The sequence below is a fragment of the Ornithorhynchus anatinus genome, chromosome 14 (assembly GCF_004115215.2).
Source record: "Ornithorhynchus anatinus isolate Pmale09 chromosome 14, mOrnAna1.pri.v4, whole genome shotgun sequence".
Taxonomy (NCBI): Eukaryota; Metazoa; Chordata; class Mammalia; order Monotremata; family Ornithorhynchidae; genus Ornithorhynchus; species Ornithorhynchus anatinus.
Window position 1 is genome coordinate 1149843 of NC_041741.1, and position 26621 is coordinate 1176463.

The following is a 26621-nucleotide window of genomic DNA, read 5'->3' on the forward strand; positions in this document are numbered from 1 at the left end:
AGACGGTATAGTTCATAAGACAATTAGCATTAAGCCTCCATCGGAAGGTAGAAAGGAAACTGGCTCAAACCAAAAATTGGTATAAACTTTATAAGTACTGCTAAAGCTCATGTTTTTCTTCATTCCCACTCAAGGAAGGTACAGAGTGAAAAACACAACAAAATTACAATCAATCACACTAGAAACAAGAGGGATAAAGAAATAGTTTTGCTGGTTTACACTTTACTTAAATTGGCGATACTTTTAATGTTCTTCCCCACTATTCCCAAACCCTCCATCAATTTTCAGAGTACGTATACAAATGTGTATATTTTAAAATCAGGAAAAAAACAAAAGTAGCAAACATATTATAACAATATTTTTAATGGCCAAGTTTTCATTCTGAATTAATGGAAGAACGATCATCTTATATTTAAGAACTTGCCTTGGGGGGAATCTGCTTGCTGAGTGATTAAGCTACAAACTAAGAACACACAAATAACCTCCACCTAAAGAGACAAGGATACAAAAGGGCAGAAAACAGTAGTTTTGCAACTTGGTTAGTTTAAAAACGGACTTTTCATAAGCACACAGAGAGAATTAAGCCTAATAAAAACTAATGATTTCATGTCAATGTCTGCAATTGTTTAACTTTTGGAAAAATTTTAACCAGCCACAGTTAAATGTTGCCGAAATACTAAGTTTCATATTGCAAACACTTCCGGTTTTTCTAAAGTGGGGCACACATACACACACAAGCATGCCATAAAGTGGAACTCTGCCAGGCCTAAAGACTTTTCATTCAGTAGTAGTCAGGTTTAAGCTGATGCCCATCAATGAAAAATAGGCAACCTGAAACACCCTCATTTTTACAAATGGCTAAGGAATAACAGAAGCTGGAATTCTCTCCAGCCCTTATCAGGAGGGGAGCCCAGCCACCCACCCATGCCAGGGGTAGCAATGGCGTCCACTGGGAAACGGTCTTCCAGTGAGGAAGAATACCAATATATAAAATCAATCTCTCCTAGTAATGGCATGGCATTTTAGAAGAGAGGAAGAGAGTGAGAGAGTGAGAGAGTGAGAGAGAGAGAGAGAAGGGGGAGGGGGGGAAAATAAGAAAGAGGAATTACATACACATGATTAAGTTTCTTGTTTGTTAAATCAAGCTTTATTGATAAAATGGAATTCAGAATATTTAACTAGGAACAGCAGCAGCAGGCCCGGCCAATCACGAGTAAAAATGCTGCAGACCCCTACTCTACGGGGAAGCGGGTCATCCTCCCCGTCCTCGATTAGTAACTGAATGGAAGGACGTGTAAAAGAGGTGCAGTGAGTCAAGGCGTCCGAGCCCCCAGACCGCCCTCCTCGGGTAGATGCTGCAACGGAGAGCGGCGGCCACCGGCACAAGGGAAGGCCCTCGGGGTGGGGGGGGAACCCGGGGGGAGCCGGGGCCCGTGAACGGGGACAGTCTGGAGAAATAACGTCTCGGGGTTCGTCTCGGTCGGACTGTGAAATGATCTACGTCTTCATAATCGTGTGCGCTTTGAGCATCTACCTGGTGCTGCTCCTTCCCTCTGCCCCACCCCAAATCCAAACCACAACACGAATTTAAAGGGCAATATATTCTGTTGCATCACACAACAAGCCAAACGTTTTCTTATAACTTTGATAGTGATTTAAAGCGGTTCATAATTAAATATGAGCATTTTGTACAAGGACAATTGCACTTTACAAAAAAAAAACAAAAACAAAATCATACAACAAAAATTGCTGGAGTCTGATTCACAACATGGATTATGGTTTGAAATCACGTTTACATAAATCTCAATTTTACAAAAAAAAAAAAAAAAGGACTCAGTTCTGGGCCAGTTGTTGCACTGCTGTAGTTCTCGGGTGTCGTCACACTCCCCAACATTACATCCCCTTCTCTTAACACGGCTGACGGCGGAGGTTAAGAGGGTTCAATGAAGTTGGATGGAGCCTCTCATTTGGAGGATGAAGAAAAACTCCACGGGTGACGGGCAGTTTTACCACATGTCATCAGTTGATGCAGAGTCCTTTATAAACAAGAAGGAGGAGGAGGAGGAGGAAGAGGAGAAGGAGAAAAAGAGGAACCCTTTAAAGTCTGGAGTGGCATCGATTTCAGCAATTTCTGGATAATCCCAGACTGAAGAGGGTGGAAAAAAAAATGTGGGGTTTTAGGAGATATTCTAGTCTGGTCCCCAAGCTTTTTCAGTCTGTACTGTGGTCAGGAGAGGTCATTTGTGAAAAAGGTCAGTCTGTAAAGGCGTTAAGAGGATGATCCGTTGGACCGCGGAACTCTGAGCCCGGCGACAGGCAAAGTGAGGGCTGGCGATGGTGCGGGTTGTCTCTGGAGACCCCCCCCAACCACCGCCCCAACCCAAACTCCACCCTGACTTTGCCTGGGCCGACTCTCGGCAGATTGCTAGGCAGACGACACACGTTCACTGAGGAACCTTGCTACGTGTACTAAAAAGAAACAAAACAAAAAAAACCAAACAACAACGAACAACAACTCATATCCCAGGGACGCAGGCTGAAAGTGTTTTACTTCAAATGGGGTGAGTTGTCCAGGCAATTCCGTTGCAAAACCAAATCAAGCTGACCCCGGCCCAACATTCAACTCAACTTCAGAGATTTATCTTCCTAGCTCCACTTTTAAATAAGCCTCAGTTGAAACAGACTTCCTCATCGATAAAGTTAGTATGGTTAGGGGCCCTGTGCTAACCATTGTGGAAACCACTTTGGTCAAGTTCCCAGGAGAAATGCATTCTATTACAGGAAACTAAAATAGGAAGGTAACTTGCAGAATCTCCCAGGGCAACACCGCAATGCCAAAATTTACTAGCATGAACATCAGTGTTACTGTTTGCGTAGATTACAAGAAGTAGAGAATGGGAGAGTAATCTTGGGAGAGGAAGAACAGGAATGGGAGAATAACCCTGTGGAACCTTGTTGGGCCACGTAAAGGCTGAGGAATTAGAGGTGCTCCAACTGAATGCTTTCCAGGCAGGGGTTAGGTGGTGGATGAACTTTACAGGCTTGGGGAGATCCTCCCAGACCCAGACAGGTTGGGGGTGACACCTCCGCACCATCGGTGCCTAAACAGGCTCAGGCTGACCAGGCTCTACCTCGTGGAGATTAGTGGGGTGTCCCTTCCCCGCCACAAATCTTAACTGAGAAGAATCTGAGGTTGCCTACAGTCCCCAAGAAACGGGTCATGGGTTGGTGTCTTTCCTCACAGAGGTGACCCCGACCACGGCCTTGATACGTGGAGCCGGCACGACAGCGAGCGAGAGACCGCGCGCGCACAGGCGAGGACAAGTGAGGAGGGGTGAGGTGAACCACACTGCTCCAGCAAGCAGAGGGGAGGAGGGGTGAAGTGCACTTTGGAGACAGAAGGGGAAGAGGAAGGGCCACTTACAGTGTCATCGTTTCGGTAGGGATTCAATCGATTGTAAACGGCTTCAATCACACTGCGCCTGAAACAAAGTCAAAGATGGATAAGATTCCAAGGCTCGGGTTGGGCACCAGCTGTGGTTTCTGGCCAGTTAGCATCCAGTGCCAGGGAGCAGACCCTCGCCTCGACCCCAGGGAGCTCCCTCCTACTTCTCCGTCCCCAAGCCTGACCGGGCTCTTTCTAGTCCCCTCGTGTGCTTCCACCACGGACTGCCAACAGTCAGGATCCTCTACCCCTTCCCGCACCGAGCCATTAGACAGAGTACCTTGCCTAGTGAGCCCTTATCGTTAGAGTGAAGAAATCCCAAGTCCTCTGCCCTCACAGAACTTTTAGGGCATCCTTTTGGCTTGGATATTACTTTCAGTAAAGAGGAGATTGACATTTTTAGATGCTGAGGACCTTTTATGCAGCATATTGAGAGAGATGGCTTTGATTTGCTTTGGAATGGAGGATTCTACCCACATTCTGTCTCGGCTGCTGAGCTCAGAGCGGGTGGGGAGCTAGTGACGTGTCACCGGGCCACGGTTTAGCCCCACAGCTTGTCTGCTCTAAGGGGCTGGGCTGTCAGAAGTGACCAGGTGCTCAGAGGATAAAAGGCTCCTTCTCACCACCAGGAAGGGTATCTAATTTGGGAGGCCAGAGCTTTAAGAAATGGAAGAAATGGTTTGAGACAGGCCCTGAGGGTCCTAATCTGTGTTTGGCAGTGGTGAGTGGATCCAATCAATCCATTGCGCGCAGAGCACTGTACTTGGGAGAGTACAATATAATGGAGCCGGTAGACACGTTCCCTGCCTACAACAAGCTCACAGTCATGGGGAGTGGAGAGAGATCCCACATTGGCAGCTTAGTTGTGAGCAGTAGCCTTGCCCCTCGCTCGGGTGCCCAGCCACAGCCCGCCGACGCCACGCCGACCCCACTTACTTGCTGGCCAGTTCCCCCCCCCGGCGGGAGGTTTGGGATGCTCTCCGTGGCTAGCGTCCGCATCACGTGGACTAAGTCTGGAACGCCTTCCCCCTGCTTCTTTATGATTTCTGGGAATCAGAAGTACTTTTTTGGTAAGTGCTGCCCACATTTAAACTTGAAAAAGACCGAAACAATCTACACGTTTGCAAAGATAAAGTTGACCCGGTGGAGGTTTCCTAGGTTGGTGCCCCAAGACTAGGGTGCCCCCTTGTCCTCTGAGAGACGCCCCTCCCCGAAGAACAAACACAGATTCCCGGGGGGTGGGGGTGATGCGGATGAGCCATCTGTACATTTCAAAACAGGAGAGCAATAGCAACAGGACCAGGAGCATTTCAAGAACCGGGCATCATGTGTCTGAGACAGACACACAAACACACACATACACACTCACACACACACTCTCAAGAATAGCCATCTATCTGGGGAGAGGTCAATTCCCCTCTCTGGTCGGCAACGGGTTTACTGAACTGAGCCCTGTAAAGGAACACATTACCCCCAACTGACTCTTCCCTCGGTCAGTAGCCACGGAAGAAGGAAGCACTACACTTTGGGGGAAGAAAAGCACCTTAAAGAAAGGCTGAATGTGGTAAGCGCAGGACATAGCCGGACTGCATTTACATCTCATAAGCAATTTTAAACGGATTATCTCCCGGGAACAATATTGAACACGCAATCCCTTGCAGTGGAAAAGAGGAGGTTTTGTTTCGCTACCCTCGGCGCTCACTTAAAGTATCTAGAGAGTCATTTCTCTGGCCTCACCTATGGGGTGTGGATAGAGCAAGTTGAGGGTGGGCCATCTGTTTCAGAAAGACCACTTTCCTCCTTGCTGCACGGGAAGCTTTGTCTTACTCTGACACAGCGCTGAGGGCAGACGGCCCATTCAGAAAGGTGGTCCGGAGGCACAGTTGTCCAGGACAATATCCCATTACAGCAGAAACCTCAGACAGCAACTCCACCAGAGAGGAAATCCCCCGGGGGGCTAAGCAAGCCTTGGCCCGAGTGGTCACCGTGCAAGGGCGTGTGTTGTCACGGGGACCCCTGGGCTTCCTTCCTGTTTAGAACGGGCCAGCGTGCTTGTGGTCAGGGGCAGGGTGGGGGCGAGGGGGCATCAGGGAAAGCACCCACTCCCGGGATCCATCCCAGACCCTATCCAAGCCGCTAAACGTCCTGGAAAACAGCCCATCTTTCGCTTGGCTAACCTGACCCGGTAGCTTGGGATTCGAGATATGATTTCTGCTCCATCATGGAGCAACAGTTGAGGAGAGGAGGTGTGGCCTCCTGCTGATCTCCAGATGTAAGAACACACATCAAAGGGGATCAGATTGCTCCTTCAGAGCCAAGGCCGGCGTCTTACCGCCTACCACTTACTGCCCAGGATTCCCTAGCGCTGTTCCACCTGAACAAAAAGCAAGGATCTCAGATTTGGTTTGCCAAGTGCCTTTATTAGGTCATCTGTTAACATCTAGTGTAGTCTACATAGTGTTCTAACGCTAAGATATTCTGCTATACAAAAATAAAGGGATTTAGTGTCTACCTGAACTACACAATTTCACAACCTGAAGTTGCAGTACAATTTACATACAGTCTCCACTAAGTTGATACATTTGTGTTTGGGTCGAGAACTAGATACACAATCTGAATCAACATTGGTAATGCATATAACCACCCTGCCAGGGCTCAGGCAGGTCTTTTTTTAAAAAAAAAAAAAAAAAAATCACAGTGAATCACCTCTGCTTCAACTCAGCTTGTATCCTTCCCTGACAGTATAAATTGGGCTAAATGTTTTAATCCTACAAGAACCAGAAAACATCATGTTCTTTGAATATATATCTATATCTATATATTCATAATCTATAGAGATATATAAAAACTAGCCTCGAGATTTGGAGGAAATTTTGAGTTCCCTATAGGGCGCTTTGTAGTCCCCTCAGCTGGTAATTTTCCAAATTGAAGAGAAGCACAAAAAAAGGGTTTCTGAAGTAGTGTCCCTCTGATTCCTTGCTCCGGGGAAGGTGGGCGTTAATTAGTGGTGAATGAGGACTACTTCCCCTGCTCTGGATCACCTGACATCAACCCCAAGTCTACAACGAAGCACGCCTGCCTGTCCTGCCAGTCACAGCGATGACCTCCACACTGCCGGCCCGTCAACCGAGAGAGCAGCCCAAATAGAAAAATTGGGTGTTACGAGTCACTCGGAGAGAGCTCCAACACACTGAGCCGGGTTCAGAGATTTAAGCACTTGCCTGCACTCCTCTCTCTTATCGGGCCAGTTCGCCTCTTACGAGCGCGGCTCCAGAAACAGTGAATTGGGCAGGAAGGACAGCTGAGGACAGGAGGGTCACTGCAATCGTGGGTGGCCCTCGGTCATGAGCTCAGATCTCGGGGAGAACCTAGTGGAGCAATTTTGCATTCGCAAAGGTTAAAGGAGCACCTCTCCTGCTTGGGTTGGGGATGCCCTTTCTGAGCAAGCCCGCTCGGCCGGGATGGCGGATGTAGGCTCAATCCTCGAGCCCCGGGGCCTCTAGCAGAACTAGGGAAATTAATCAATCCAGAGGACATTACTGGAGAATTGGTTTTTCGTATGTCCTATTAACGTGCCGAAGCCGAAGCTTCTTAAAGTGGTAGCTCATAAGACTTCTCTAGGCTGAGCCTAACATTTAGGCACAGAAGGTCCGTTTCATTAGCTCGACTTTGGCAGACAGTGTCATGAACGTAATTAACAGCAGAAGGTTCCCCACGGACATGGGGCGGCTAGACGCAGTGCAATAAGAACGCTTCCCCCGACCGCATCTCGGGTCCCGACGTAAAACCGTCACCTGACGGTTCCTCTGACTGGTCAATAATGAACAGTTTAAAAAAGAAATAAAAAGATCAACAGCACAGCTTACAGGGGGGAAATTAAAACTGAATCTTTGGGTAATTTCGGGACCATCTGGGAACAGGGAACAGACTGAAAGGCAAACAGTGATGATGCATTACCCTAACGGGTCCCCAATCCTTTCTATTTCTGAGAAAAAGTGCTTCCCGGCTAAACAGACGCTCACCCTTTATCTCCTGCATCTTACATTTAAGATTCCAGACGATTCTACCTCTAATAATGCCATGGCTGCCGCCATCAGCCTACGGTGTTCGAGGTATACGCGCTGTGCAGTTTGAGATTCTAAGTATTTTTCGCGGGCGAGAATAGTTTCATGTCACTGTGTCCTTGACATTCATATTCTAGGATTCGCTTGGGACATTGGAGAGCAAAAGCAAGGAGTCAAAACAGCCGGTTAGAGTGGCAACGCTCCGCTGGCCATGTCGGCAAACCGCATGCGACGAAAAGCTAGGCGCCAAGCAAACGGGCAGGCAGGCTGGCAGACTACCACCCCCGAGGAGGAGAGGGGCCAGCCGGACAGCGGCGGGGGGCCTTCCGGGTGGCCAAGCCCGGCGACTAACCGAGGCACCGACGCAGGCGGATTTGGGTTAAGGCAAGACCGTCATTAAGGGGAAAACGAAAGCAAAGAAATTAAAGTGCACCAGGGAACGTTCAGCATTCCGGCCGCAGACGTCACGGAGCCTGATAAAAGGGACGCGAGGTGCGGTTAGAGGCTTGGACGAGCACATCCAAAATGGCTTTTTTGCAGCACCAAAACCATGCTAAAAGGCTAGTCTACTGAGAGCACGTCGCATTGTTTACGCATGACTAAACTGCGTCTACGCAGTTGATTAGCGTCTCTAAAGATAGCTACCACGTGCGGCGCGAACAGGGGCGTCTTCAGAAACCAGTTGGGTTTTCCACTACCGAAGGCCCTAAATCCAAGTTACCAAACAGCTCATTCACGGTCAGGTTTTAAGCCGAAGCCATCTGCAGTTTGAGAACGCCTCCCCTCCCCTCGCCGGCCCCGCGCCCCCGTGGTGCTGGGGCGGAATCGATCCCCGCTTCCGGCTTCCGACCGTTTGTGAGGCAACGGGCAGCGAAATAGCAGTGCAAAGCGAGAACTGGTAGTTCAGTCTAAACGTTTACGATTTAGGGTCGTAGGCCCAGAAGAAACGCTTTAAGATAGGAATGCTGATGTTTTTAAAAATGCAGTGGCACTTGCAGATAATACTAGGGCTTCGAAACCAATCTATGCCTCTCAGGTGATCACGCCATCACCTGAGACACCCCAAAATCCTAACAGTGCCCATACGACTTTCCGCAGAGAACCGGTACTCGGCTTATCATCTTCACGACGGAGCTACTGTGCTGTAGTGAATTCGCAACCGCAGCCAGGTTTGACTGGCACGGAGTCACGCCCAGTAGCGAGCTTGCCACAACTCCCTTTAGCCTCTTTCTCGTTACCTGAGCCACTTTTCGGGTCGTGGCTGTCTCCCTAACGGGGCTTTAGTGCGTCCCAACCCCAGAGGGCTACTACAAACAGGGCCTTTTCCACAGATGCACACTAGATGTCCAATCGATGGCACTTCAGAAATTTATTAAAAGCTAGCTAGCGTGTTAAGAGCTGGACTGCTCGGGGTGGGGGGGAGGGGTTTCTCAAATCTCGTTACTTATTTTTTTTTAAAAGATCCACCTTCTACTCTGCTTTCCAGGTACTTGTCCAACTCTGCCTCCCTCTTCACGGCCTCTGGCAATACCTTCGGTGCATTCGGAAAACAGATCAGTATCACGCTCATGTTGTCTCGGCTTCCCTGGTGGGAGAAAACAGTTTGAGAAAATATCCTGGTCTACGGGGAGTAATACCTTCACTCCCCTCAACTCTCACCCCTCTACTCCACCCACACGTGGCTCTTTCCAAACCCAGCCAACTTTTTACTGCTGTAGCAATGCAATACGCTATGAGAGAGAGAGGAAGAAAGAGAGAGAGAAAGAAGGGGGAGACAGAGACACAGAACACAAGCTCTTAACTCACCGCTCTTTGAAATGAAAACTCATGGGCAACAGGACAGCAGCATCTTAGAGCTGGCTCATTGGGTGAGAAGTATTAATCCCCCAAAGGTGAAGAATTCAAATACGACAGTAAAAGGAGCGATATTCACAGTGGAAAACAGATCAAAGGCGAAGGACAGAAAGAACAGCCACAGTCTGTTAATACTGGTTTGAGTGTATTGATCTTTGCAAGGCCCTTAAATATTTCAGCGTGTAAAGGAACACAGAGGTGCTTGTTACCATCCACTCTTAGGGGCCCCCCAACTTGATGGGCAATATCTTTTTTTTTTAAAGCCAATTATTGATTACCTGAAAACTACAATATAGTCTCAATGGAAAAAATGGTTTCTGCAACTCAAGCTCAAAGGGCAGGGTGTGAAGGATGAAGCTTAAGGAAAGCAGCTGAATAACTTTGTAAAATACTACTGGCTAAACATGTATTAGGGTCAGTGTTTTCCAAAATAAATCCAGGCAGTAAAGAGACAAAATTAAGGCAGAGAGACATCTGCCTTAATTTGGCCCATTTGCAAGTCTGTTTATTCTTCAGGGGCAGACTTCCTCAATTCTGGGCAATTAGGCTGTGTTGAAAAGTTTGAAGTTTTAATATTTTGGAGCTCTGTATATATGTCCATTCAGTTTATTTTGACAGTGCTGTAAACATTTTTGTCTCCCCGCATAAGAGTGTAAGCTCCTTGTGGGCAGAAATCGTGACACTTTATCATTTAGTATTTCCAAAGCACCCAGTACAGCGTACCACACGAAGTGGGTGCTCAATAAATTCTACCTCTACTACGGCCAAATTATGCAACACTTTAACCTTTTGATGAAAAGTGTGCTGAGTACTCTGGAAGGTTTTGTTTTTTTTTTTTTTTTTTAAAAAAAGAACCTAATACCTCTTGCACGCTAAAAGAAAACAGGAATAGTAAGATCAGAGCTCTTAAGGAAAATTCCCTACACTTGCTCGTAAGAAGACATCCTAATTATCTGCATCGCAATTCTTTGTGAACACCTGCTGGCTTGCACGAAAAACATGGAATATTTGGAAATGATTATTTCGCGGAATCACCGTAAAAAGCACAGACAAAAAGTTTTAAATCAGGACAGTCCAAAAAAGTAAAAACCCAATCCCCAAAAAACCCAAATAAAAAACCCCACAAAAAAGTTATTTTTAGAATTGGAAGTTTTGCCCATGCTCTCTGCAACTACTCAGGCAAGGTTTAGGGAGCAGTACTTCAGTGGTGCCAACTGTGGAAATTTTGGCAGATAAAAACAGCGGGTTAAACCGCTGCACAGAGACCAACGAGCAGCGACTCCAGCGAGGAGCCCAAGTAGAGCGATTCCGCCCTAACCCACTGCCTCCAGGCCCACTTCCTGCCCCCAAAACCCGCAGCTGGCACGACGACACTTCTAGATGAGGAATAACTGGCAGCGCGATGCCAAGGTCGGGTAAGCCCGGCCCAGAGAGTACTAAACCCGGACCCGCGGGGTGGAGAGGGACGGCGTCTCTCTCCGACAAACCCCTGGGCACCCGCTAATGGCCCAGCTACCTTGTACAGGCAGGTGTCGACGATTTCGTTGCAAACTCTCTCCAGGTCGTCGGTCACCTCGAGCCGGGACCGCACGAAGTCGCAGAGCTCCTCGTTGCCCATGACGTCCCAGATCCCGTCACAAGCGAGGATGATGAACTGGTCGTCGTCTTCCGACCGCTCGATCTCGCACACTTCGGGTTCCGGGGAGACCAGCTGCTCCGTCGGCCCTTTCCCGTGGACGCATTTGTAATCAAAGTCCCCCAGTGCCCGCGACACGGCGAGAGAGCCGTTCACACGCTGGATCATGACCGAGCCACCCGCGTTCTGGATGCGCTCCTTCTCCAGGGGGTTGCTGGGTTTGTGGTCTTGGGTGAAGAAATGAACCTTCCTGTTCCTACAAAGCAACCCGCGGGAGTCTCCACAGTTGATGAAATAAGTATGCTGGGGAGAAATCATGACCCCCACCGCGGTCGAGCCGCTCCGGTCGGCACCGTGCTTCTTCTCCGAGATCACGCGCATGTGTTCGTCAATCTGCAGGAAGCCCGTCCGGATCCCGTTCTTGACGCTCTCCACGGACGGCGGCCCGTCGGCTCCTCGAAAATCCTGGTTACTGGTGATGTGGTCTAACAAGTGCTCGCAGCAGTACTTGGCTACCTGGGAGCCGGCGTGCCCGTCGTAGACGGCAAAGAAAGACCACCCGTCCAGTCCGCTGGGCAAACCGATCACGGCCGTGTGCGCGTCCTCCATCTCCACTCGCCACCCCTGCATGCTGCTCAGCCCATACCGCAGCCCGTTGCCCTGGCCCTGGGCATTATGTTTCTCCATCTTTGGCTTGTCTAAAAATGCTCCCATTATGTAGGTCTTGATGCTTTAGCCCTGAGGAGGGAAGGCAGAGTCCGGTTAAGGTGTCGGCCCCGCGAACCGCTGCTCGGAACTCGACCCTCGGGCGGCCCCGCCCGAGACGCACACGGGCCCAGCGGGGATCTTGCCAAACCATAACTGCAGACTGAGGTGAGAGTCAGTTGATCGAATTTATTGACCACTGTGTGCAGAGCACTGTACTAAATGCTTGGGAGAGTGCCATACAACCGACACATTCCCTGCCCACAGTGAGCTTACAGTCTAGAGTGCAGCCTGAGTTCCCTCCCCCGGCCCCATTCAATTCCAAAGGTTGATGACGTTACCGGGGATTTACCTAGCCCCAGGCTGGTTTCCACTACATTAAAGCTCTCGACTCGCCCTACGCCCAGTCACGGCTGAAGGAAATGGTATCCAGTGCGGTGTCTAGATTTTTTTTTTTTAAGATTGACACCATTTGATACAAAGTAATTGGTTTTGTGTATGCAGGTGACTGCTCGGAGGGCCCTCATCCAAGAAGACATGCAAAAGAGAGAGATAGTGTATGTGTGTGCGAGTGCACAGAGGAAAGAATACATAGTCCAGATGAGTTACTGCCACAAGGAGAATTTTTTTTTGTAAACATCACGGGCAAGACAAATTTGGGAGAAGATAAATCTGCTCCAAACTGGAAAGGCCATGAAAACTCTCCTCAGCAACCAGAGATCTACTCAATAGGCTATCCACTAAGTGCATCTTCTCCCTGGGGCTTGTCTTCAACTCCCAGCAACTCTGTGGACAAAGAGGTGGACATGGATTGCTGCTTCTCACAGCCCATTGGGCAGGAGGGTCCCCAGCACCCCTTGACCAGGTGGGAGAGACCTCCAGCCCGGCTGGGCCAAGACCAGCCCCAGGGGACAGAGAGGCACTTGAGCGATAAAAGACGGGTGGCAGGCAGCCGGCATTTCCTGGGCTCCTTGCCCACGCTGGGCACGACCCGGAACCTGGCACCAAGTGAGCCAGAAGCAGAAAAGCAAGGTGGCAAGTGTCCTCAGCTGTAGGATACTCAGGTGGGGCGGGAGGAGGGCAGGAGGAAGGGAGGGATGGGAGAGATGGAGGCTTTGAAGGAATCTGCTCCCCCTTGGCCTTAGAGGTCAATGAGAACTAAGTGGCAAAGGCTTCTGTCTTTGCCAAAGACCTTGAAACACATGGGCACCCTGCCCAGGTACACGGGGGAAGGAGGGGAGAGAGAGAAGAAAGCCACTGGGCCAACCAACCACGTCGCTGAGCAACTCCCCAGAAGATCCACCACGAGAACACCCCCCTCCCCAAGGGGCTGAGTGCCGGGATGCCCGGCCAGAGCCCGGAGACTAGTCGGGTAGCAGAGAGCCACCCCTGGGACCACAGGATACTAGACGGAGACACTGGACCAAAGGGCAGACGGGACAAAGTCCCGGAACCAGGCGAGACGCTGTCGGGGTTGTGAGGTCAAGGGGCAGTGTTTATCGGTGATCAGGTGCTGGGGAAGTCCATGACTAAACCCGATTTTAACATCTTGCTCACGCCAGGTTTAGCTGCTGGACTCGTCTGGTCGCGGGGCTTCCTTCTGGCACGTCCCGCTGCCCTCTCGGACAAGGCCTTTACCTGCTCCGGGCAAAGGCCTTTGACCCTTCTCACGCTCCCGCTCTCTAGCAACAGGCTTCCGCTTCGTGGCCCACCCTCAGCGCGGGGAGAGAGGCTCACCAACCATCTCCCCCACCCCCCAATCACAGACCCAATGGACCGGTCATCCTCTAGGAGCCCAGCCCCAGCTCTCTCCCTGCCACGTTCACCATATGTGCAAGTGTTCAATGAAAGCTCCACTGAGCAGGCTCCCGGCCCCCCCGCCGCCTCCCCCCATCTCCGACTCCTGGATTATGCCGGCTCACCGGAACGCCAATGGCTCCGGAATACTGCTCTAAGCCTCCAGCCCTTCGCGACAAAATGCCGGCACGGCTGCCTGCCCCTGCCATCTTGCAGCAAAACAGGCAATGCGTCACGCTGCTCTGCAGCCCCTCGGGGTCCGGAGCAGACGACAGGGAGCGGGACCGCCTCACCGACTGGGTCCGACCCGATCGGCTTGTTTCTACCCCAGGGCCTAGCGGAGTGCACGGCACACAGTAAGCATTGAACCAATACCGCGGTTATTACTATCTCGGGGGCCTGCCTGCCTTGGGACCTGCAGACCCAGAAAACTGCATCACAGGTGCCGAGGAGGGAGCGATCCAAAACCACGCCGCCAGTGGCTCGGTGGAAGGGTTAAGAGTCCAAGGCTCCTGTCTGACTGGCTGACAGCCTGACTGGCTACCCAGAGCGGGGTAGTGGGTCGGGCCCGTTCAACTCGGGCCTCGTGATAACGGCTGCAGGGATGCTGAAGCTGGAGCACATTTCCAGTCCCTGGGAGACTGTGAACGAGCAGCTGTGGGTGACTTGGGCCCGAAGACCCACTTGCCGGAAAACACTGTCACCCTGGAGGCAAGTGAGGAACCGGGAATCCCTAGCACCCAGCCGAACCCCTCCGGAGGCCACCAGGAGCAGCGCTCGGCTCTGGAATTCTCTCTTCTGGGTGGCGCTGGGGCAGTAGATGCAGCCGGGGCTGGGCAAGAACAATGTGCTCGCTGTTTTCTGGAACAAAGATGGGCGAACCGGAAAACCAGAAAGGCCCGGGGTTGGGGAGGAGGGTGTGGAAGGGGAAGAAGAAAACCAAAAAGATGCCCCTGTGTAAACTGGGTTGGATTTTTGGCTGCACGGCGCCACCGGGTCAGCTGCTCATGCGGCCTGCTCCGGCCGAGATTTTCCCAGCCTCTACGGCGCGGCTCTTGTCGCTGAAGCCGCCAACAAAGGCCACCGAGTCTCCCCTCCGGCTGTCTACACACAGACAGCTGACGTGGGGCACGCGAGGGCCAAAGTCTTCCCTCCCGCCTGTAGAGAGGCACAGAGGCTGGCATCCCTTGGGCCTGGCGTCTCGGCTCTCCCCTCTTCCCCCTCTACGGGAAGGGCACGGATGGCCCGTGATGTGGCCGATCTGCGGCCGTCCAAATAAGAGTCCAGTTCAGGACTGAAGTAAGTCAAGGTCCCGGGGGCAACTCCAACCACATCCCCTCTGGGTCATCCCCAGTGGCGAGGGGCAAACGGCATCACAAACACTGAAACCCTGACCGGGACTCCGCTGCACAGATGTTTGCTCCCTTCAACAGGAGAAGCGGCATGGCCTAGTGGAAAAAGCATGATTCTGGGAGACAAAAGGACCTGGACTCTAAGCCCGGCTCCACTACTTGTCTGCTGTGTGACTTTGGACAAGTCACTTCCCTTCTTTTGGCCTCATTTACCTCATCTGTAAAATGGGGATTAAGACTGTGAACCCCTTATGGGACATGGCCTGTGTCCAACCTGAGGAACTCGTAGCTACTCCACCAGCACTTTCTACAGTCCTTGGCACATAGTAAGCACTTAAATACCATTAAAAACAAAACAGAAAAACCCGCAACAAAAAAGCAAAGCAGCTCAACAGCTCCTGGCCTGAAACACCCCTGCCAGAAAGAAGCCCGGAGAGGAGGGGGTTGACGAAAACCCTCTACAGACACGGAGAGTGTGGCCACCACACGTGTGTGGGGGAGACCACGGCAATAGGCAGATGATCCTCTCTTTCCAGTGGTGACTCTGCACAGAAGCTCCTGAAGGGTCGTGGCAGAAGGAGGCACAGCCCAAAATGGTTTCTGGTGCTGCATACCAAAGCTTGCCAGCACAACAGGGGACCCGTCTTAACCCGGGCCTAGCACGGGTGGGATCGGCCACACTGATGAAAATGTTACCGCTGGCAGTATCATAACCTATGAATTCGAAAAACAGCAGTGTGTGTGTCTGTCTGTGTCTTTCATGTCTTTTCAGAAATACAGCCAAGGTAAGTGAGAACACTTAAGGAGCTCCTTGAAACAGGGCAGCATTAATATTTTAGGTTAGAGCGGATCGAGTCCTTTTCTTGAAAATCAAAACAAGAACAATTTGGATTCGATGACTTTCAAAAACCCTGCTTGGAGCACGTGATCCCCTCCCAGGAACTTGTCCACTGCCGATCATTACATGTGGGAAGCACCCGAAACCAGAACCACGTGCTCCTTTCCCCAGCAACATTCCCATCAATCAACCACATTTACTGAGAGCTTACTATGTGCAGACCATTGTACTAAGTGCTTGGGAGAGTACAGTATAACAGAATTACCAGAAATGTTCCCTGCCCGTAACGAGCTTGAGGTCTACAGTGGGAGACGGACGTTAACACGAATAAGCAATTTAAAATATACAATTTAAAGACATGTACATAAGTGCTGCGGGGCTGGGGTGGGGTGAATATCAAATGTCAAAGGTTATAGATCGACACAGAAGAGAGAGTGAGGTGGGTAAGAGAGGAAGGTCTTATGGAGGAGATGTGACCTTAAAGATGAAGGTTTGAAGGTGGGGAGAGCTCGCACTTGAGGCTCCTTCCAAGCAAATCTTTGAATCGTCCCTCTCTCACACTATTCTCATCCCTGGACCAGACACGACTTGCACCTTACCCCAAACAAGGATTCCCTTCCACCCCCTTACGTCCCCCCAAAGTCGATATTGACACAACACTTCCCTCCCCTCCTAAAATCCTCCTCCGCCAGGCTCTCCCTCTGTCACTCCCTCGGGAAGGTGATCCAGCTCACGTGGCTTCGGGTACCCTCTGACGTAGAGCCAATTTCCACATCCATCTCCCCTGCCCTGAGCTTTCATCTGACCTGCAATCTCCCAACTCTTCTTGTCTCCGGGGCATCTCTGCTTGGATGTCCCACCGGCAACCCCAACTCAATGAGCCTAAAATGGAGCCATCCATCTTTCCCATCTCCGTCAAAACGTCACTGTCCTCCCCGCCCCAGAAGCCTGTAAGCTCAGTGTCAACTTCAGCTCGTTGCTGCCTTTCAACACGCAGTCAACCTACTGCCAAATCCTGCTAGTTGGTCCTTGAATCCTGCTTATGTATCCCCTATCCTGTTTATGTCTCCCCTATCCTAAAATAATCCTCCCTTGACCCCCAAGGCTCCTTCCAGTTATGGCCATCTCCCTCCTACCGTTTCTCTCCAAACTTTTTGAGAGAGTTGTTTATACGTGCTCTCTCCACTTCCTACCCTCCAATTCTCCCCTCTATCCCCTCCGATCTGACTTCAGCCCCCTACCCTCCACAGAAACAGTCCTCTCGACGGTAACTCACGACCTTCTCGCCAAATCTGATGGCCGCTACTCCATTCTAATCCTCCTGGATCTCTCGGCCGCCTTTGACACCGTACAGCACCCTCTTCGCCTTAAAGCCTGATCCAACCTTGTATTCACTGACACTATCCGCTCTTGGTTCTCCACCAAACTCTGAGAGCTCCTTCTCAGCCTCGTTTGCTGGCTTGTCCTCTGCATCCCACCCTCTGATAGTAGGGGGTCCCTCTCAAGGCTCAGTTCTTGGTCCCCTTCTATTCCCCCTCTACCACCATTCTCTTGGAGAACTCAAATCCTCACAGAGCTGCCATCTCTATGCAGATGACTCCCAAATTTACATCTCCGGCCCCGACTTCTCTCCTTCCCGGCAATCTCACATTTCCTCCTGCCTTCAAGGCATATATACCTGGATGTCCCGCCGACACCTCAAATTAAACATGTCCAAAATGAAACTCCTTATCTTCCTACCCAATCCTGGTCCTCCCCCGTCTTTCCCATCACTGTAGACAGCACCACTATCCTCCCCACCGCAAAAGCCTGTGACCTCGACTCATCTCTCTCATTCCACCCACATAGTCAATCTGTCACCGTATCCCGTCGGTTCTACCTTCACAACACTGCTAACATCCGCCCTCTCCTTTCCATCCAAACTCCTAGCACGCCGATCCGAGCACTTACCCTCTCCCGCCTTGACTACTAAATCTGCTTCCTCGCTGACCTTCCGGCCTCCTGTCTCTCACCACCCCAGTCCCTACTTCACTCTGCTGCACGAATCATTTATCAACAAAAACGTTCAGTTCACGTCTCCCCACTCTTGAACCTCCAATGGCTGTTCATCCACCTCCACATTGAATACAAACTCCTTAACATTGGCTTTAGGGAGATCAATCAGCTCACCACATCCTACCTCACCTCATTAATCTCCTACTACAGCACAGCCTGCACACTCCACTCCTCTAGCACCAGCTTACTCACTGTGGCCCAGTCTCGTCTGCCTCCCCCCGACCCCCATTTCCACATCCTCCCCCTAGCCTGGAACTCCCTTCCCCTCCTTATACACCAGACCATCACTCTCTCCACCTTCAAAGCATTACTGAGGTCACATCTCCTCCAAGAGGCCTTCTCTGATTAAGTCCTCTTTTCACCCGGCTCACTCTCCCTTCTGCATTTTCTACACACCTCAATCTCTGACCTTTGCACATTCGATATTCACCGCCCCCCCCCAGCCCCACAGCGCCTATGTACATATCTTTAAATTATATATCATACATGACCATTTATTCATATTGATATTGTCACCCCTCTAGACCGTGAACTTGTTATGGGCAGGGAATGTATCTACTAATTCTGTTATACCGTACTCCTCCAACTGCTTAGTACAGTGCTCTGCACATAGAAAGCGCCAATAAATACCGGTGACTGATTCCTACACATCTCCTCCCAGATCCATCTCCTCTCTTTCCCCTTCATTCATTCAATTGTATTTATTGAGCGCTTACTGTGTGCAAAACACGGCACTGAGCATGCGGGAGAGTACAATAGAACAACGCACAGACACATTCCTGCCCAGAACGAGCTCACAGTCTACAGGCGGAAATAGGCATTAGTATAAATAAATTAACAAGATATACACAGATATATATACACGTGCTGTGGGGGTGGGCGGGAGGAAGAACCAAGGAGCAAGTAAAAGAGGCACAGAGGGGAGTGGGAGAAGAGGAGGGCTTAGTCAGGGAAGGCTTCTTAGAGGAGATGTGCCTTTAATAAGGTTTTGAAGACCAGACAATTGAACCTGGGGCAAGCTTTGGTCCAACTGTAGCTAGTCTACTGCATCACTCTTTGCTCCCCTCCCTGCCTTCACCTACTACCCCTCCAATCTATATCCCACACTGCTCCCCAGATCTTTGGTCCACATCTCTCCTCCCTCCCAACCTTCCCCTGGCTTCCTGGGTCCCTCCGCGACCAACAAAAGCTCCTCACATCAGCTTCAAGGCTCTCCAACTCATCCCACCTTACCTATCCGCTCTCTCTACCTCCTATACTCCAACCTGCTGTCTTCTTTCTGCCCGAGTTATTCCTTACTCTCTATTCTCCCACTTTCGCCCTCTCACTCACGCCATTCCCCCGGCTTGGAACTCCCTCCCGCCCTCCCCATATTCGAGAGTGCAACAGAGTTAACAGAGAGGATCCTCAAAGATCTAACACTGGCGACGGGGCCCAAAATAACATTTCCCACGTTCAGTGCCATCCTAAACACCACCCCGTTTTTAAAATGGTATCTGCTAAGTGTTTACTAAGTGCCGAGCGCTCTAAGCACCGGGGTGGGTACTGCACTAAACACTGCGGTAGATTCAAGTCAATCAGGTCAGATGCAGTCCATGTCCCACCTAGGGCTCACAGTCTTTATCCCCATTTTACAGATGAAGTCACTGAGGCCCAGAGGCCACACGGCAGACAGGTGGCGGAGTCGAGATTAGAATCCAGGTTCCCCGACTCCCGAGCCCGTCCTCTATCCACTAGGCCACACTGCTTCCCAACTATTTATGACATACTTTTACCCATCCTCAGCACTCGTGTGTAGTTGTTTATTCAATTGGACATTTAATGATTCAGTTTCCTCCGGGAAACATTTCTGCCTGTCTCCCACATTAGAGTGTAAGCTCCTTGCGGGCAGGAAATGTGTCACTTCTTTAGTCTGCTTTTCTAAAAGTGCACCGTTTAGAGCATATCACTAAGTGGGAGCTCAATTAAGTACTATCACCATCTGGACTAATACTTCCACTTCCAGGCAGGCAACCCAACAGGCAAACTTGGAAGTTATAACAGAGAGTTTATCTTTTGCCTCTGATTTATTGATTTTTTAATGGCACTTGTTAAGCTCTTACTACGCACCGGGAACGGTACTAAGCACTGGGGCAGATGCAGACTAATCAGGTAGGATTTATTCGCTCGCATTTGTCATTTGGGTCTGTCCTCTAGCTCTTTAACTCTCGCACAGCCGGCAACGTCGTCTCTGCTTGTCTCGCTCACTGGACTCACCCATCACCACTTGCATATTCTCCAGGCTGCTAGAACAATGCTCTGCCCCAGCAGGTTAGTGCTCAGGAAATGCTACTGATGCCAAGAAGGCCCCTGTGCATGCACGGGCACACACACACGCTCTCTCACAATGTGAAAAATTCAGCTTCTCCTCAATTTTGCGATGCTTCGAACTATAGCGGTATTTAAACGCACGGTTATTTTAAGATCAATGGAACCAGGAAGAGAGTCCAAATTTCCTATAAAAGCTGAATTTATAGAATAGGCTGATTTTCCCATTTTCTGGGATGCTTTCAAAATTGCTCTACGAATTTGGAATGGTGTCATACTTGTTAGCCAGATTAGTTTCTTTATCTGGATTTAGTTTTTAATCTCCCCAACAGTCAACCAACCAATTAAAGGTACTTACTAAGTGCACACAGAGCACCATACTAAGCACCTTCCATTCATTCAATCATTTACTGAGCACTTACTGTGTGCAAAGCGCTGCACTAAGCACTTGGGAGAGTACAATGTAACAACAAACAGACACATTCCTGGCTCACAACGAGCGCAGGGGTCTGGAGGGGAGAGTACATTCGAGTTAGTTCTCATGATGCTTATCCTCAAGGAGTTGACAATTTAGGGGGAGATCGACATTAAAGCAAGTTCATAGGAGGATGAGTAATACTATTTCTAGCATTACTGGTAATACTATTACCAGAAATAATAACAAGTGATTATAATAATAATAGTCTGTGAGCCCCAACCGAGGCAGGGGCTGTGTCCTCCCTGACTAATTTGTAATCTATCTACACCAGGATCCTAACTTTGAGGATCCTCTCTATTAACTCTGTTAGCACATAGTAAGTGCTTCAATACCATAAAAATAAAAAGAATTGATCCATGTTATTTTTGATCGATTGTCCCCTGAAATTCCAATCCAGGAAGTGGCTAATGCAGTCGGCTTCTTGAAAGCACACATTGCAAAGGGCTGGGTGCAAATGCTTTGAAAGGAGGCAAATCAAAGGCTTATAAATCCAAATACGCATTCACAGTCATTTTCACCCGGCTCAAAATGGGCAAGAAGAATCCTTAGCCAGCCCACACATCTTGGCTTGTGGAAAAGTAGACTGGGTTTTGACTCCTGTAGGGGAGGGAGAGGGAAGAGGAGAAGGGAGAGTGGATGAGAGGCAGAGGGAAGGCAGGTTCCCAACCCCTTCCACCAGCCCAGCTGCCCACTTTCCTTCTCTCTCTCTACTCATTAGTCGTCCTGCTTCGCCTGGGTCCCATCATCCTGGGCCCGGCTCAGCGCGCCCCTCTCTACCCCTGTCCGAGGCCGCGGGCTATTCTGTACAGGGGCCCTGCTGCGGGCCCAGGGACACACCACAGCAGGGCAGAGGAAGGAGGAAAAAAAGGGGAACAAGAAGCCAAGCTGGCTAAACTAAAAACTCTTGAGGGACCTGAAGGGCAAAAAAGAAAGCAGCTGAAAGTCAAAAGTAGGCCACATCCAACTACAGAAAAGTACAAAGAAAGAGCAGGGTTCTACAGGGGTACAAGATTAGAAGTGAAAGCCTCGGAAATGAGACATGACATCGTAAAAAGCACCAAAATACTGCCCCTTGCTACATTAGGTAGCAGAGGACCCTGGAGAAAATGCTCCCAATCTCTGTAGCCAAACAAATGAGGGAGAGTGGATCCCTGATGGCCAAACACCCAGACGATCCATCTTATTTTTCCCCCATTTGTCTTTTAAAAAGATCAAACACAGGTTCTCCTCATGGGGACAAGCCACAGTTGGGATGGAGGGCTGGAAATTTGAATAGAATAGGGGAAGAAATGAGGGCAGTCCAACATGTCTTGTATCTCCCCCAGGGCTTAGAAAAGGGCTTAGCACATAATAATCGCTTAACAGATAACATTTCAAAATATAAATTTGAAAAGCGGAATGGATTTCCATTAGCAGAGCTTAATGGCAGGTCTTCCAGGGCATTCTAGGAGATGGGTGGGCATAGGCTATGGCAGAAGTCCTTGACTGCCACTGCTGAGGGCTTGCAGAAGCTAGGACCAGCCCGAGGACCGGAAAGGGATGGCCCCAGTGCAACTACAGCTCGGCTTCCACATCGGAATAAGTTACCGAATAATAATGCTGGTCTTTAAGCACTTACTCTATGCCGAGCACTGTACTAAGTGCTGGAGTAGAAACAAGACATGTGGGTTAAACACCCTGTCCCACATGGGGGTCACGATCCAGATAGGAGGGAGAATAGGCATTGAATCCCCAATTTGAAGAGGAGCCAAATGAAGTGCGAAGGTTAAGTGACTTGACCGAGGTCACACAGCAGGCCAGTGGCGGAGCCAAACTAAATGCCGCCACCAAGAAGAGAAGATACACCTTCAAACCCTTGGCTAGTAGCACTGTCTTGCACACTCTTCCCCCACCCCTGGCAGGATCCATTTTTCAACCTCCTGATCATTTTTGTTGCTTTTCTGCACCCTCCCTGGTTTTTCTGTTAACAATCCAAAGGTTTACCTTAGGCAAGATAGCTGAATAAATAATTGAAGATACAAGTAAAAATATGTGCATGCTGACATGCCTCGGGGGTTGGGAATCAGTTGAGAAGGACCTCTTGGGGGTGAGATTCCAGGAGGGCTTTAAAGATGGAGAGAGCTGTGACCTGAAGGATTTAGTAAGGGCCTGGGGGCTGGGGGGAGAAGAGCATGAGTGGAGTTTGGGGACGGGAGAATCAAGAAGGTGGTTCGGTGAGGAGGAATGGAGAGAGTGAGCTGGCGAGGAGTGGGCACAGGGGGCCAACGTGTAGGAGGCACCAACCAGTGGGCACCTCCAAAGAGCAGAATCGGTAGGTCGAGACCGGGTGCAGAGCGGGCTTTGAAACCTCACATCCTAATGAGTCAAACACAACCAGGCAATTGATTGCTCATCAGAACTTTCTAGATGTTTGGTGAGAGGCTCTGATCACTCAGCATCCGCCTTAATGACCCCCGCGCAGGACAACGGGGTCAGGGAAGGAAAGGCTGCCCATCAAGCTCCCCTCCCTCCCCAGCACCTCCCCTCTCCCCAACTCTCCTCAGGGTAGGCCCTCTTTCGAATGATTGAGGTGCTCCCACCTGTCCCCCACCATCGACGGGCTTCAGAGACAAGGTCTCTGGGGCCCCGCTGCGAGAGAGACAGAGAGAGAAAGTGGCTGGTTTTTGGCTTCCCTCAGTGACAAGTTTACATCTGACACGGCAAAACTGGGTTCAGCCGCCCCAGGCCGTCTCCTTCCCTGGGGTTGGGGGGGGGTCTATCAGCGGGGGGGGGGGGGGGGGGGGCTTCTGTGAGTTCTTCACGGTGTGAAGGGCCTCGATTTCATCAGGTTCCCATAAATTCCTCTATCGATTACAGGAGATTGAAGAAAGCCACTCTACTTAATGGGGACTCAATGATCAGTCTTGATGCTCCCATTAAGAATTTCTGTGATGTTCCGTTTCTGTTCTCAGATGGAAGCTCTCTCTCTCAGGGGTAATGCGTTTCCTAACCTGATTGCCGACTCATCAGCCCGACTGTCTCCGCAAGCCCGGCCCTTCCCCTCTCCAAGCGTGTGCACACGGTTCCTACGAGAACAGACGGACGGTCGTTGGAGGGCCGAGTGGACCTCAGGGAGGGGATACCTGGAGTCCAGAAATGCTCGCTGAAGAAAAAAACAGAATATACCGTCGCCTACCTGGCCCGGACCGGAAAACCCTGCTAATGGGAGATACCCTACGTGGTGTAGGTTCGCGGTTTTGGGGCATCTGAAGACGGGCACGCCAGTGCTCCCTCTCCCGCCGAACCAAGACCTCTCAGGCCACCTCAGTCCAGCTCGGAGGGCTCGGCTCAGGCTCGGCACCCGCTGATCGCGCAGGGCACCCCACCCCGCCACAACGGCGCCAGCCTCCGCCGTGTGGCTCTCGGCAGTCCTTCTTGTCAGCCAATCGTATTTATTGAGCCTTTACTGAGTGCAGAGCATAGTACTAAGTGCTTTGGAGATGACATCAGAACAATAAACAGACACGTGCCCTGCCCGCAACGAGCTCCCAGTCTAGAGTAGGAGACAAACATTATGGCCCACAGCTGGTAGATGTGCATGACACATGGTCCCTTGGGTCTCTCGCTCGGTTCGCTGCTCGCAACAGTGGACGGGAAGCCCACACAGAAGACAGCGAAGACTAGGGGACAGAGCACGGGCCTGGGAGTCAGAGGGACCTGGGTTCTAATGTGGGTTCTGCCACTCGTCTGCTCTGTGACCTTAGGCAAGTCACTTCACTTCTCTGGGCCTCAGTTCCCTCATCTGTAAAATGGGGATTAAGACTGTGAGCCCCACATGGGACAGGGACTGTGTCCAGTCTGACTAGCCTACCCCCATCCTGGCACAGAGTACCAGGGTTTGACACAGGAAATACCATTTAAAAAACAAAAAAACATAACCAGAGACAACACTCCAGTTCATCCTCATGGGAGGGTTCCAGCCCGTTAGACAGCACACCCTATTAAAGACTTGGAAGCTTGTTGTGGCCAAATTTACATATTTTACATTTAATAACAATGTAAATGTTTATTACGGTTTCCGGAGGCCGCGCTGGCCTCCTAATGCGACGCGCCAGCCCACCACCCCAAAGGAAAAAAAAAATCTATATCTATTCTGGGGAAGAGGTGGCAGTTTCAATTGGCTTTGGAAAGTCAAATAACCAAACCATAATTCCCAATTCCCTTTTCTAAGGAGGTTGAAAAAACACAAAAATATTATAATATCACCCCCTTGAAATTTAAATTTTGAAATTTTGGACTTAGCTAAACAGCAGTGAGCTTTCCATGGAAAAAGAGTTGATACCGACAAGGCGATTTAAATGGGGGTTAAAGAGTCTATTTAAATAGCTCCGTATCGGGTGATATATAAACCTTCAGAAAGAAATATGGGAAATCAGGGTCTTGGCCCATATTTTCAAAATGATACTCTGGAGAAATGATCCTGAGAGGGCAGATGTCTTTCACAGAAACAGAGCAGTGCAGCGTTGCAATAGCAGTAATAGGATTTATTACATACAATTAGCTGTACTGAGTGCTTGGGGAAGAACAACAGAAGCAGGAGGTATCTTTCCAGCTCACAAGAAGCTCACACGGATGCGGGGGAGACAGACATAAAAATAATTACAAACAGTAAAGTCACAATAAATTGCACACACATAGACACACAATCGTGGAGGATGGTTAGAAATGATGGTTCATATGATTCGGGGTACTGGGAATTAGTCGGGAAAGGTCTGTTGGAGATGCGGGTGGGGGAGGAGACCCTGGGGGGTTTTGAAAGTGGGAAGGGCTGAAGTCTGGCATACTTGTGTGTGTCTCTGTGTTTGTTGCTCTACCTCCCCCACCCCACAGCCCTTGTGTATATCTATAATTCTGTTTATATTAATGCCCGTTAAACTTGTTCTGATGTATGTGGGTATATATGTATAATTGTATTTATTTATAGAGATGCCCGTTTACTTGTTTTGATGTCTGTCTCCCCCCTTCGAGACTGTGAGCCCGTTGTGGGCAGGGATTGCCTCTCTGTTGCTGAACTGTATTTTCCAAGCGCTTAGTCCAGTGCTCTGCACACAGTAAGTGCTCAATAAATACAACTGAATGAATGAATGAGCAAGGGTTCCAGGATGGGGGGACGGCGGGAGCAAGGGGTAGAAAGTGGGTGAGGTGAGAGCAGGACAGAAGATGAGGCGAGGGAAGACAGCAGAGTGCAGGCTGGAAAATAGCAGGGGCTCTCTTAGGTGCTTAGGAGTGCTCTGCACACAGTAAGTGCTCAACAAATAACACTGATTCACTGACTGGTACGCTGTAGCACGACTCAGTGGAAAGAGCACGGGCTAAGAGTCAAGAGAACCTGGGTTCTCATGCCAGCTCCATCCCTTGCCCGCTGTGTGACCTAGGGTAAGAAACTTGGTTTCCTCATCTGTAAAATGAGAATTCAATTCCTGTTCTCCCTCCTACTCACACTGTGAGCCCCATGTGGAATGGGGACTTGTGCCCAACCTGATTATTTCTGTCTATTCCAACGCTTAGTTCAGGGTTTGGCACATAGCAGGCCCTTCGAAACCGCAATTCTATTATTATTACGTATGAAGTGGAGAGTGTCCTGAAACCAATGATAAGTCTTTGTCTGACATGGAGGGAGGCAGGCAACCCCTGGGATGGTTTTGAGGAGGGGAGAAGGATGTGGAGCAACACTTCGGGAAGGTGATCTGGAAATCAGGGAAGGAGGGAGAGGCCGGAGACTGGGAGACCAGAGAAGAGGCTGATGTGATGACGGTTCAGGCGTCATGTTCACTCTTGGGCTGGAGAGTGGGGGAAGCAGGATGCAATCAATATACAGCATCCCTGACCTACTCAGCTCCAGATCGAGGTTGTGCTCATTCCCACTGACACTCAGAAAAATAATCACGCGGGCCAACACAGCCGGAGCACAATCCAGGGGCCTTAGTCAGGCTGCATCGGCCCGGCCTCACTTTCCCCATTTGCCAAACAAAAGCCAAACCTCTTTTGAAATTTCCACTCCGAGAACCTTCCTGAAGGGACAATCCAATCTCTTTCCCACCATGGTCCTGG

At 50.2% G+C, this 26621-nt stretch overlaps 1 protein-coding gene across 1 annotated transcript in view; it reads right to left on the bottom strand.

Moving 5' to 3' along the window:
* Positions 1-214: 214 nt before the first annotated feature.
* PPM1A (protein phosphatase, Mg2+/Mn2+ dependent 1A) overlaps positions 215-26621 on the bottom strand; it is a 33503-nt gene continuing 7096 nt past the window's right edge. Inside the window, 6 exon segments of the mRNA XM_001512747.3 lie at positions 215-2036; positions 3425-3482; positions 4382-4401; positions 4403-4491; positions 8977-9094; positions 10880-11737. Of these exon segments, the coding sequence (XP_001512797.1) occupies positions 2007-2036; positions 3425-3482; positions 4382-4401; positions 4403-4491; positions 8977-9094; positions 10880-11713 (1149 nt within the window). The 5' untranslated portion in view covers positions 11714-11737 and the 3' untranslated portion in view covers positions 215-2006.